Raw genomic sequence first — 14,001 nt, 5'->3', positions numbered from 1 at the left:
CAAGTTGTTCCCACCATCCCCTTATTTTTTAATTAAATTCTTATATTCCAAATGCCTGCAGTATGCACCTCTAACTGCATCTCCTTCAACTCACCTGTGATCACCTCCTATAGTTACACAGCTGTGTCCAGCAGCTACTGCTCTGCTTACAGCATCAGCCAGGACCTGGCTGGCTAAGCCCACTGAGCGTGGATATAAAATCAGATTGTTGTACAGTTCATCGTTGGGAACTTGAGTGAAGTTCAAATCTCCAAAGTCGTACACTTGGCATCCTGGAAACACAGCAACAAAAGGAGAAAGTGAATTCCTTAAACGAGTGCCCAGAGAAATGCTGAAAATATTATCCCTACAGAACATTAACTGAGCAAGTATTAAAGGAATAACAAGGGAATTGATTCATTTGACTATTTTTGTGCACTTGCAAAAAAATGTCACAACTTCATAGATTTAAAAGCTTGTCTCATTGCTAAATAAAAGCAATAGTAGTATCACAGAAAGTCACTCAGAAAAAAAAAATGAAAGAGTACAGTTTGTATTGTTATTCTCCTTCTTAATTAAACAGATTGTGTACAGCTTTAAATGAGCTCCAAGATGCCTAGAACTATACATTTCACTAACTTCACCTGAGTCCTCACAATTATTTTCCATTTTTAAACCCCACAAGAATCCAGGCACAAAAGTGCCAAATTACCAACAATGGAAATGTACTTACAGTACTTTCAAGAAACTCCACGGAGTATGCACTAGTGCCTTGTAAGAGAAACTGCCCATTTCCCAGGCAAGATGCTCTAAGAAGGCATTTTAATTCTGGGGCTTGGATGCCAGCTCCCGGAGATCCTGTCACTGCCAGGTACCACTTAATTGGCTGCTGAGACCTGACAACATTCTGCATCTGAGACAGCCTTTTCTAAAATGTGTTTCTGTCTACTTAACCTGAAAAGTCAGTCATTTCAAAGATTAGGAAACAAAGATTTGTGTTTCTTTGTTTTCTCCACCCAACACAGAGCATATTTATTCACTGGCTGCATTTAAAGTTTCATTCTCTTTCATACACATTATGGAGATTACCTTTAGAAGCTCTGCTCTCCAATACCATGTGCTTTCTTAACAGCCATTTAGGTACCAAAATTCCTAACAGTATTTCACAGGCCAGAGCCCCTCAGTTTTACACAAGCATTGATGAGAACTATAAAGGCCCCAAGGTATTTACAGCCACCCACACCAATGGTGGCTTATTAAGTCAAGACCACCCAGAAGAGCAGTCAGGCCTGACCCTTTTGTTCCTCAGAATCAGTCGGCTCATTTGCAGTTCAAAGCATCCAGGCCAGAGCTTGACATTCTGCCTTAGTTATCCCAAGCCTAGCAGGGTAATTCGAGAAATTAAGGCAAGGAAATAATCGTGAAGAAACAGCCCACTTGGTGCTCAAGGTTTCCTGCTTAAATTCCATTAACCTATTAGTCTAATCTCTAGAAACAGGCTGATAACTTGATTGTTGGAAAGGAAGTAAGTAGCATGGAGAAAAATATGCCTATTCTGATTTCAAAAGGAGCTTTGACTGATGAAAGGAATGAAGGCAAATGGTTGAGCCACTTGTGAGTGGCTGGGAGAGAGGCTGGAAAATAGGCAAGCAGACTTTTACTGCAGGGATATATGTCAGGGTATTTGCTAGGAGAGGATACAGCACAGCTACTTGTCAAATAAATACAATCTCAGCAACTCTGAGAAAACACATTACTTGCAGAGCCAAGAAAGCAGTAAGCAGCACTGTGACATCCCACTCCCTGCTTTTCAAAAGGCAATACATGCACACAACAGCATTTTTTCCCCTCCCTTAGGCAATACCCAATTAGCCAATAGGATGATGGCTCTGGAATTTTGAGCCCTTTTTGTTCAAATTTGGTTGTGGTATCAGATACCTCTGTGACCACTACATTTTTTACCCTCTGTTTCATTCTGCTGCTGTGCAGAACCAGAGAAGAGTTGCATATTCTGAGATACCTTTTTAATGACTATCAAAAATCTATTTCTTTTTTATTTGTGCCTTCCTTCAAAACTACACATATCAGTACTTCATGGTGTGATGGAAGTATATGAGTATACCCAGGAAACAAGTTCTGGAAGCCACACTTTGCTATTACAGCAACAGCTTTTGGAGATGTACACATAAATAATACATTTCATACCTCTGACATCTGTGTGAAGTAAATATGCAGTTAGGTCCTGTGTTCAGCAACTTACAGATTGCAGCACAGCCCATAACACAATGTAATGTAAGAAAGGACTGCTACTTATCTTTTGTTCTCTTTTAGAGGACATACCAGCACATCACAGCATTCTTACCCATTAAAGGATAAAAAAGAATGAAAGGAAATTACATGATGAAGTTTCATCTTTAATCAGTGTAAAACAAAGAAAGAGCCAACCATGCCACCTTTCATAGCACTTTAAGGAATCAGTTCTTCAGGTTACTGTCAAGGCAAGCCAAACAGGGCAGATTCTAGCAAGTGGGCTTATAGAAGTATCACTTGTCTTCAAGATTCTCTTTTTTACCCTGCATTCTTCCCAGTCCCATTTGTAAGGCAAAAAGACTGGGTTCAGCTTCTGAATTAAAAAAGCCATTAATTTACAATCATATCGGGTTCATACAGCTTCTGGTTTGGTAAAGAGATGGACAGACCCACCTCTGGGGTCCAAAATTCTGAGGTATTTTCCACTTTTTGGACAAATGGTACTTTTGTATCTCTTGCATTAAGATACCCCTCTATAGTTATTTTTCTAAAAAAACCCAAACAACTAATGTCTGTTGAAGACAACAGATGCCTTCAGTTTCTGTTACCATCTACAAAACTTTATTGTTGTTCAAATTGAGTTAATACATCTTGCAGCAGCTTCTTTTCTCAGCTTTTTGCCCCCCTCTTAGGCCTGCTATTTCCATGTGCTGGCAGGGGATAGCTCAGGTGTCCCAGGGTGATAGAATATTTGCCCCCAGCTATGCAATGGCTATTTGATTAAGATACAGTTAATATCACAAGTACACACTAACTCAATCCTTAAATACTGATATGTTTTCTTCCTACTCTTTTTTTTGGTTGGTTTTCATTTGTTCGAGTCATTTGTTTTTTAAAAATTGTGCCTAAAAAGCTTAGTAGAGATAGTACACAACAAAACAATTCACTGTACATAGATAAACCACGTGTCTTGAAGTGGTCTGAAGTGTGTGCATGCACACGTGCACATATATTTATCTATATTGACCACACAGAGATTGAATCAACATGTACATGTCTTAATGCTTACTGAGGAGCAAAGAGAATTTATGTAAAATTAAAAAATTGATGTATATTCTTGCCTTCCATTTAGAGTCTCAGATACTACTCTAATACTTGAAGGCCTGAATTATTTTCCATTTCATCTGCCTGCTTGCACATAGTTTTGATTTAAAGAAATTTAAAAACTAAGTCCTTCTCAACTACATTATTTTGCCCATAATACACATTGCTCAATGCTGTAGTGTAGTGCAGTCTGGTAGATCTTGCTGTTACTTGGCCACTAATAAAGTATTTCTATAACCCACCACACTAAACAATAAGCACTTAGCTTTCTCTGGTAGTTGGGGCCCACTTTATTAAGGTACTAATTGCTATCAACAGTTTTCTAAAACAGCACAGAAAGTTACCATGAAGATACATGGGCCTTTTAAAAGACAGCAGATTCAAGTTCTGAAAACTAGAAAAAGACATGGACAGACAAGACAGACAGCTTCCTTACATTCCTTAAAAAGCACAGCATCCACACCATTTGTCAGTGCAGCTGACCAGGTCTCGCCAGGATTCAAGTTCTGTTTAAGTGATACAGTACTGACAGACTAAACACCAGACATTTTGCTAGTAACTAAATAATATGAAATTAAGTATGATCAAAATACATCTTTGTTTTGACACAGATGAAAAATATGTCCAGTTTGACTCATTGGTCAATTATCAGCAGTCCAGAAAATTTGTAACAACCAGGTCCATACCAGTCAGCTTCATCAGCACCCTGGCTCAAGAGGAAGCAAGTAAAACAAAAAAACCCAGGCTTAATTCATCTATTTATGCTACAGGAGCCTGAAATAGATAGGAGGGAGATAAAGCTATTAATCTCACTATTATATGCACACTGTAGTTACATAAATGAAGATCTATATGCTAAAGAGTCCTCCTGTTACAAGAAGACTGAGGGGGGATCTTACCAGTGCTTACAAATACATAAAGGGTGGATGACAGGAGGACGGGCACAGCATTTTTTCATTGGTGTCCAGTGACAGGACAAGAGGTATTGAGCACAAACTTGAGCAAAGGAGGTTTCATCTAAACATGAGGAGAAACTTCTTTAACTTGAGGGTGGCAGGGCGTTGGGACAGGCTGCCCTGAGAGCTGGTGGTGGAATCTCTCTCTGAAGCCATTCAAAACCTGCCTGGATTCCACTCTGCAGCCTGCTCTGGAAGACTGGAGGTTGGACTGGATGATCTCCAGAGGACCCTTCCAACCCCTAACCTCCTGTGATTCTGCTATTAGTGTGTAATGGCAGCACACATCTCCTCTACAGCTTAGGTGAACAATCCTCAGTGGTTCCGTGCCACCCTCTGACAGTTTCAGCAGAGCTGCTTGGGGGCACATTTCAGCCAAAAAAGTAACTAGCTTGATTTGTACAATATATCTTTCTTAGGTCAACTTCTGTTGACCAGAACAGATTAGGAAAAGGTCACACAGGTATTTAACCAGCAGACCAGGCAATGGCAGGCAGTCACTTAACTTATACACAGGGGTAAAAGTTAGAAATATCAGTTCAGAACATATTTAAGAAAACAGTTTCCTGCATCCCTTTTCAAATAAGCTATTAACTCAGGTTCAACCCAACCATGCTTATAACTGGGACCTTAGGTGCCCTTTAACAAGCTGACAATGGCAACATTCACTTCCTGTCACCTTAAACAAAATACAGTCCATTTATTCAGTACCCACTGTAGGCAGCAGTTACTATAGTTGTTTCCCTGTAGAGATTCAGAGAATTTTTTCTTCTGTAAATGCAGGTGGCTTTTAAGTCTAGGGGTATTTAACTGGAAAACATCTGGGCAGCAGCAGGGAAAGCTTCCCTTCTACACTTCTCAACTAGGATGCTGCCCAGAACCAGAAGCAACACTGTGATAGTAGGAGATGCAGCTTCCAAAATACAGGCTGCCTGCTGACACCTCCCATTTTGGATAGAAGGTGGAATTCTACAGTGGCATTCTACTGTGACAAACATAACAGCTCTCTCAGGCAACAAACAAGAATTGGAGCAAAAGCACATGGAATAAGAGGCACAACTCCTGACACTGCCTATTTAATTAACACTGGGTATTTGTGAGAGGTAAAAAAACCAACAAAAAAAACACCCTCTAAAATTATGGAAAAATTGAGTCCTTCTCTTTCCAGGTTTCTAAACCCTGAACTACTTCCAAAGGAATCTGAAAATCCCAGCTGTTGGGTCTTACTTCATACTTTGTGTTATATAAAAGCACTGGCATGAAAGCATCACTCCTGCAAACTGTTCTCTCAAATTACAGCCTGCTTAGTCAATCACCAGACAGAAAGGCTTTTCAGGAAAAAATGAGTATTATAAACAATGTTTCTAGATAAATTTAACATTTACCTTCCTATGAAGGAAACAAAGGGCTACAAGCTGCTACCCTCCTTCCTTTCAGTATAAACTCATTGGCTTATGGTACAGGCTTTGTAATCCTCTCAGACACTGTCACGACATTGCACAACAGCAAACAAATTACTCTTCATTAAGACATTAATTGGCATTCTGAAGCCAATTTAAAAGACAGCTTTAACCCTCCAGAACCATCCTGGGGTGTGTGTAAAAACTGTACAAAGAGCATACTTTTCTTCTACATGAATATTAGGCTAGCAAGGTTCCCACTACAAGAGACTGAGACTTCAGCAGCCTGGTTTAATGCTGACCTTCTTCCTTTGCAGTTCATCACACAGTGTCCAATTCCCTTTAAACTGAACACTTAACTGCTGGAAGCAATCTCCTGTTAGATACAGACATTTGATGACACAGTAGGTTTCTGCCAGCTCTAAAATTTTGCTTCCTAAAAGCAAATTCATGTCTCAGTAATTTCCACCCTGCCTTTTAGAATTTTAGAAGGTCTTGTTTAAGACAAGATTTCTGTATCTGTACCTATTTAAGAAGATTCAGCTCACCCAACCACAACACGCAAACCCAATTCCAATTGCTACAAGTCTAGCCTCAAGTTGTCCCTTGCTTAAAACAATCCAAGAAATATTTTTTCCGACCTGAAATTGAGCATCCACCTCATTTCCCATTGATAATCATTAATAAGTTTAAGCTCATATGAAATTCACTATGCTTGACCTGAAGAGATTTCCAAAAACATCAGTATTGGGAGTTGCGAAACATCTGCACTGTGGCTTGCATCAGAGGCAAGGCAAGGGTGCAGCTATTGTGGTCTGCCACTCCACCAACAAATCCTGCACAAGGTCTAATTCCCTTCAAACAAGCTTAACCCAGAAACATTTACCAAGAGTAAGAACACAAATAGCCACTTACAGACACAGGAAATAATAATACCAAAACAGCTCTCCTCAACCACAAGCACCTTGTGCTTAGATTGCTACCGAAGTAAATAGTTACTATATTAGTGAACCCAGACAGGTAACACTTGAGAGGAAGGGACAGCAGAATATATGAGATTACTGAAGTTGTCTCTCTCCCTCTTATTAGCTTCAAGAGCCTGACATCAGACCAGCTCACTTCTTCATATTAAAACGAAATACATGATAATTATTTTTTATATTTGACTTAAGTGCCTCATTCCCCACTTCCCACCAGGTGATTTTACCACAGAAATTTCCACCTTCTATCCAAAAAGAATCTGGTGTACCATACTCACATACCTGCATATCTGCCATAGGTATCCTTATGAGTCCACAATGAGAGACAGGATTAAAGTTTCAAATGAGAATATAGTAACAGACCCTGTGCACCATAAAGCAAATCAAAACCCACCTCATTATGTAAATTTTCTTTGGTCATCTCCCTTTTTGCCCCTCCCCAGTAATTTTTCACCTTCCACACCATTCATGGTAAGAAAAAGTAAAAAATTATCTGATCTGAATTTATTCCAATTCAGATATAAATTTATAGGTGCAGAAATTCAGCTATTAAAACTAAGTTTATAATATGAAAATATCAATGATAAATGGCATCACCATAAACCCAAAGAGCTCTGTTCTTTGGTTCTTGAATCTAATCTTGCTTTATTCAAAAATTAGGAAGAAATACTCAGTTCAGGTTTCCTGGTCTGCACCAGCATGGCTTAATTTTTTAGATCCATTTTTACTAAATTTTTATGAGGAACAATTGCAATGAAAGTGAATTAACTTTACCCCAAATTAGATTTCTTTTCAAGCCAAATTCATGGATAATGTGCAACCTGAAATGTGCACCAGTTAAATGTGAAAGGAAAAAAAAACAAACCAAACATAAAATCAATGACTGACACAAAGCTTCTGACTGCAAACCAAAACAAGCAGAGGGTGTCTTCCATCAGTATGAGGAAGGGAAGAGAATCAGAGCTGACCAACTCCTGACCTCCCAGTGCTCTGACTCCACATACTTTCACTGTTGGCATTTTTCTAGTAAATTCCAGGGCCTGTAATCATCCAAAGGGTACATTCAAAAGGATAAACTATCATTACTGTCAGAGTACACTCCCTCACTTCTAGGAGCTTAGCTTCCTGAGCTAACCAACAAGGTGTGTTGTGAAGAAGTAACGAAGAGATGGCCTCAGTGGAGGCCTCCCCAAGACAGTTCTCCTCTAAAACCTCAGCAGGGTTCCTTCTGCCCCCCTGGTTATCAGAATCAGCTCCTGGCTGCCTTCCCTCATGGAGTGGAATGGAGCAGCACCTGGAGACAAGGGGCATCATTTCAAAGGCTCACTGCAAATGCCAGATACAACCAATCCATTTGACTGTGCTTTGTTTTTTTGTGAAATGAGGAGGCCTTTGAAGCTAAGCTAAGTCACAGCTAACTGATATCTGAGAGGTAAATAAGAACAGAGCCTCCTGGATCTCTGTATAAATAAAAATATCATTTATTCTAGTTCTGGAAATAAACTGCAGTACTATGTAAGTATATTTTAGTGATATTATTAAGCAGTCATGCTTGTACATGCTTGTGCCTAAGGAAAAGGAAAAAGAGCTGCTATTCCACTGTTCTGTTTCATGGAAAAAAGGTGTGTGGGGGGAGTTAGATAAAGAAAGGGCATTACAATTTCTGCTTTGTAGGGCAGAAGACTCCAACATCTTTATGCTATACCCCAACCAGCTTTTTCCTGAGTGTTCCTAACACAGGAATAGACTTAGCTTTGATGGTACTGACAGCAGATGTGATCAGAAAGAACCCATGAGCAGTAGCATTTCTCATCTCCTCAATGCAGATTATTTCACTAAAACTGCTTAAAATGCCAGCAGTTAACTAAAATCTTGTCTGTCTCCCATTTCAACTTTACCAACAGCAGAAAACGTGAGGAGAGAGGTTAAAAAAAGGCTGATCTTGATGTTATCTATACAATAAAATCAGACTTCATTGGAATTGTACAGATATATTTGACAGGGTCTACTTAACTAGGAAGTCTTAAAGTTTAAAAATACTAAGCTTTGAAAAGAAACAGTTGAGGTAAGAGCGAGTACAAATCTTAACTAGATCCTAACCCAAGAATACCGGATTCCTGACAGATCTTGTAAAAGTCTGTAAATCCAATCTTAATCAAATATGAGGCAAGCAGAATGCTACAGTTCATCCAAGTCTTCAGGAAAACAGACAGCTCTTAAAACACACATCTACTGGGTGGGCTGGCAAAAATTATTTTTCCATCACTGAAGCATATTATGCATTTCCTGGGGCATAACTGAAAGACTATCTTCTTCCTAAATTCTTCAGCAAGATAAAGGTGGAAAGAGGATTAGGTCTGTAGAAGAAACTGCTTCATGATTTATTGTTAAGACTGAAACTAACCACATGAGCAATGCTGGTGAGACAGCAAAGTTGAATTGTTCTTTTGGCAGCAGATGTCAGTAAGAACCAGTGGTTTTAGGCAAAGCAGGAGCCTATTTCCAGTCACATGGGGATTAGCAGCTCCATTGCTCTTTTAGAGGAGGTTACGCTTTTCCAAGTCACAACACAGACCTCCTGAATCCTATTTCTGAAGAGCTTAGTTCTGGTCAAACAGAAGGCTAGTCAAAGAGAACGACCATGGTACTACAAGTCTAGCTATACTTCTGCCTGGAAGCCACAAGTCTCTGCAGTGCACTGCCTTGACAAACCAGCAACCTGGATCCAAACTTTGTTAATTAAAAACCAGGATATCAACAGTCACACAAACACAAGAAAAAAAAAAAAAGAATGAATACAAGGATGAACACATGGGAAGAAATTCTATACTAAAGTTTTTCCCATGATAGCAATAGCAAAGGTGATCTAAGTCACCTCAAGTGCTACAGTAATTAACACAAGAGTAATGTATTGCTTAGAAAAATGTGAGAATGGTCCCTTTCTTCAAGTAAGAGGACTAGGAAATACTCTGGATTTAATTTGATCAGATTCTGTGCTTAATCTGCAGTAAACAGGAGAGGTCCAAGAAATTCTTACTTCAAAGAACTTCATACTTTGCATCTTCTATAGCTTAGGTCAAGAGCATCTGTTGCCTGCCTTCTGCACACCTTCCCACCAAAAGTCCAAGAGCCTCAACATACTGCACTCATTTCTCTTCACTGCCAAAACAACACACAGCCCTGTAAGCTTTGTACCCTCTCCTCCCCCATACCAAGGAGTTATGGGTCTCAATTTTCCTATAGTACTTTTTAACTATTTGGCAAAATGGAAAAGTCCTTTAAGGTGTTTATATTTTAGTTTCACTTGGAAGAAGAAGCAAAGCCAAAAGAAACATCACCAAGGTGGTGTCAGTTATATTTTAAATTATCCCTGCTACAGACTTGCACACCCACTGGTTTTGGCTTGGGAGCTGGACTTCTGCTATATGAACTCTCCTCCTGAGTACACCTCGAGCTACTACCAACACGTACCAGTGTTAGTCCAGCCAGTGGCTCACATTCATTTCTGACAGTCTGGTACAGACTTGTGATACCATCTGCCTCTGAGCTCCCTCCTCATATTTCAGCCTAAGCATGCTAAGCACAAACAAGCTGTTCATAGGCAGTCATTGCTTTAGGCAGCCAAGAATTTATTATACCATGCAGGTATAGTCACAGTCTCTTTCCAGGGAGACTTGAAAAAAAATAGAAAAAGAAAACATAATAGTAGCTCAGGACATTGCAAGAGGACTACGGAAGAACAGAAATTAGGATAGAGCAAAAGGAACAATAAAGTTCTCTCCCAAAGATAGGAGCCACTGAAAGCAAAGTGTAAAGCAGTGTGTTCAGACTGCCTGAATGACACATTTTAGAGGAGACTTTAGAGCATCTTCCTTTTATTCAGGTCTAACTGAATCTGAATACACAAATGGAAAACTAATAAAACAAACTTTACAACTTCAAGCTATCAGAAGAATCTGATCACCAAAAATATCTTCCACTTTGAAACAAGTGAGTGCAATATTGAGTGTTACTGTTAATACACAGTTTTCATCACAGGAACTCTTTTTCCCACCTGTACTTCCTCAGATTGCCCAGAATCTCTCCTTGCTCTTCTACTGGGAAGCATCATTCCAAAGCTGGCCTCATGCCTAGTTCCAAGCTTGTAATGACAACAAAAGTCATGTCTATGGCACTCCTCTGCCTCCCAGTAGGGTATGGGGGCATGCGGCAACCACCACCTCCCCATCCCCAGACCCTAAGAACACAAATGTTTCAGCAGCAGTCAATACAGACAGGAGAACAGGAGCCCTATATTTTACATAAATCTTACTTCTTTTCAAAGGAGAAACATGGTCTGCTGCAGTATTATTTACCTGCTCCTTTTCAAGATATCATGAAAATTATTATTTCTTTTAACATAACAGGTAACTGTAACAGGTAACTGTAATATCTATGCTAATACTGGAAATAATGTTGTGGCTCTGTTGTCTTCTTCAGTGTGTGAAGAGAAAACTAGTAGTTTTAAAAGGACAAGAAGAAAGAAGCCAAAGCTCGACTGCCAGTTTGGTGTAGCACAGCAACCCAGGCAATGGCACTATTATCTCAGTACTACAGGCATAACTACTTTTCTTCCCTGGCATAATAAACAGCCCACACACAACACCAATATTTTGCTATATTTCCATGAACAACAGATGTGCACAACAGAAAAGGTGACATGGTGGTGTCCTCAAGCTACTGCCCTGCCCTCAAGCAGATTTTGCATGCTAAGCAGCTCCTCTGTGTACTCTGATCATTGTTTCAGGATGCTCCCTCACAGCAGAAACTGTTATAATCCCTTCCTCATCTGAACTGGTTCTTGAGAGCTGCAGAAGGTTTAAGCAGCAATAAACATCAACTGAAAAAAACCCTACTCCAGTGGAAGAATGTGTCAGCATTAGGAAACTTCAGCTGCAGGAAAAAGAAATCCCAGAACCTTTAAAAACTATAAGGAAACAGCAAGAAAATATCTCCATGTGCATTATTGATTAATGCATCCATTACCAACCAAACAGTGAAAATATTTTTCACCTTCTACTTTTTCTTTTTTTGAGCCTGAGCTTTCTTCATTTCTATCCCCACAGCTTTGTTACTAGGATCCAGAGAAGGATTGCTTTCTCCTTTCTGTCTTCTCCAAGTTCCTACTGAAGTGAGCTTGTGTCATGCAAATGAGTTCTTCTAGTTTCTTGGTTTTGTGGGTTTTTTTCCTCCAATAGACATCTTAAAAAAAAAGTATTAGATCTCAACTATTTGAAAGAAAAACCCCAAGCCTTCCAGTATAAAACTGTATCTATAAAGATATAAACATACTGCTCCCTACAATCTTGTCTAGAACAACTTGTTACTTTTAAATTAACTCTAAGCTCAGTAACCTCCATGCCTGCATTTACTGCAGTATGTAAGACATCTTTTGGACACCCTCTTCTATGTCTTCTATGTTCTTGCTCACTAGAATTCAAATATTGCCAAGGATGACTTATATCTCAGCTTTGCACAAAACAAGACAGGAAACAAAGGTCAACTCATTTGATTGCAAACTGGGACTTCATGGCTTGTGAATCATAAAATATGCAGGATACGCCTATAGGGCTGCACAGAACAATACCTTCTGTTTTAAAAGAGGTCTTATAATTCAGACTAAGTTTACTAGAGGGTTATTAGGCAATTATCTTTCCTCTGCATGCATCTAAACTCCAGTGACACCAAGCACCCATAGAGCAGATAACACAGCTCTTTCTGTGATCCACCCCTGCGATTCATCCCCATCATAAGGCTTTCAGTAGCTTTTTACATTAAAGATTCTCCAAGACAGGGTTCAGATTTACAACTTTGTATCTGTCGTGCCTTATGTCTAATAACTGTGACACAGTTTTCTGCAGGTCTCTGCTTGTAGAAGCAAGCAATGCAAGATCCTGAGACACAACTAAGCGCATAGATTTGCTCGAATAACACTCATGATACCAGGCAAAAAGACCAGAAACTTTCCATTCATTCAGCTTTGCTTGAAAACAGCACTGAAAACACGAATCTGAGGATTTCTCCAGAAAATTCTGAATGTCTTTTAGAATCATAGAATTGTCAAGGTTGGAAGGGACTTTAAAAGATCATTTAGGTCCACCACTCCTGCCATGGGCAGGGACAGCTCCCACCAGAAAAGCATACAAATATTTTAGGAACAATCTAAGTATCTGGTAATGAACACGGAGGAAGAAAACACATGCTGTGAGAAATCGAATAACACAGCCAAAAGTATTCCTTGACTAGACAGATACACCGACTACACAAAACGCTTTAAATGGCCTCAGGTTTCTCTGGCTTTCCTTAAGCCAGCACGGTAACAGCAGACACTGCATGCACCAGTAGAGCGCTCAGGGTGCCCACGCAGGAGATGGGGGGCTATACCCGGCTCTTCTCGGGAACCCGGAGCGCACGGCGGTGGGCGAGGGCACACCCGGCCGCTCTTTGTCCCGGGGATCCCCGCCAGGCCCCGGTACGGCTGCGTACGGAACACCGGCGGGTTCGGCACGCACCAGTCGGTATGCGACAAACCGCTCCGGACCGGCACCGCAGAACCGCGTCGGTCACCGACTTCCCTGGGGCACGGGTAGTGCAGGGGCACTTCGGGCTTCGTGATCCACTGCAAGGAATCTCTCACCCCTCACCCCCCGGGGTCGCCGAGAGCGGCTGAGTCACGCTCCACCGAAACGGGCAGGGAAGGGGATGCTCGGCCAGGGAGGGGGTAGATGAGGGCAGCCCCGCAGTCCCCTCCGCCTTCCCGCCCCTCCCTGGTGAAGCCCCCGGCGCCGCGCCATGCCTCACCTAGCTGGGTCAGCCGCTCCACCAGCCCGGCGGCGCGGAGAGCAGCGGGGCCGTCATCCACCCCCCGCCGTTTCTGCGAGACAAAGAGAAGGAGGCTGCGTTAACCAGAGCGCTGCCTGCAGCCAGGTGCGCCGGCACCACCGAGGGGAAGGGAGGGGGCGGGAGGGGAGACAAGGGGCGTCCGCTCGCCCCGTGCCCACCTGCCCTCTGGAGAGCGGGGCTCCCACCAGCGCCACGGAGTGCGCCTGCCTGCGCAGATGGAGCCCCGCGTCCGCCTGCTTGCGGAGGAGCCGGGCGAAGCTGCTGCGGAGGGCCATGATGCGTACACACAGCCCGCAGAGCGATGCCGAGCGATACCGCCCGCCGTTCCGCCGCTTTTGAGGAGCCGCAGCCCCGCGCCGCCCGGGCCGGGACCCGCCCCCCACACTCCTGCGCCGCCCGGCCAACGGCAGCGCGCGCGCTCGGAGGTGTGTCCCGCCCCTCGTGCCGCAC

The 14,001-nt window shown here is 41.8% G+C and overlaps 1 protein-coding gene across 1 annotated transcript in view; it reads right to left on the bottom strand.

Moving 5' to 3' along the window:
* The window catches only part of ARG2 (arginase 2), a 23,171-nt gene extending 9,170 nt beyond the window's left edge, over positions 1 to 14,001 (bottom strand). Inside the window, exons 1-3 of the mRNA XM_030451782.1 lie at positions 13,710 to 14,001; positions 13,510 to 13,582; positions 95 to 272 (exon numbers count right to left, since the gene is read on the bottom strand). Coding sequence (XP_030307642.1) covers positions 95 to 272; positions 13,510 to 13,582; positions 13,710 to 13,826 — 368 coding nt within the window. The 5' untranslated portion in view covers positions 13,827 to 14,001. The remainder of the gene's footprint in view (positions 1 to 94; positions 273 to 13,509; positions 13,583 to 13,709) is intronic.

Source organism: Calypte anna, chromosome 5A, assembly GCF_003957555.1.
Source record: "Calypte anna isolate BGI_N300 chromosome 5A, bCalAnn1_v1.p, whole genome shotgun sequence".
Taxonomy (NCBI): domain Eukaryota; kingdom Metazoa; phylum Chordata; class Aves; order Apodiformes; family Trochilidae; genus Calypte; species Calypte anna.
This window is presented reverse-complemented; position numbering and strand designations above follow the sequence as displayed.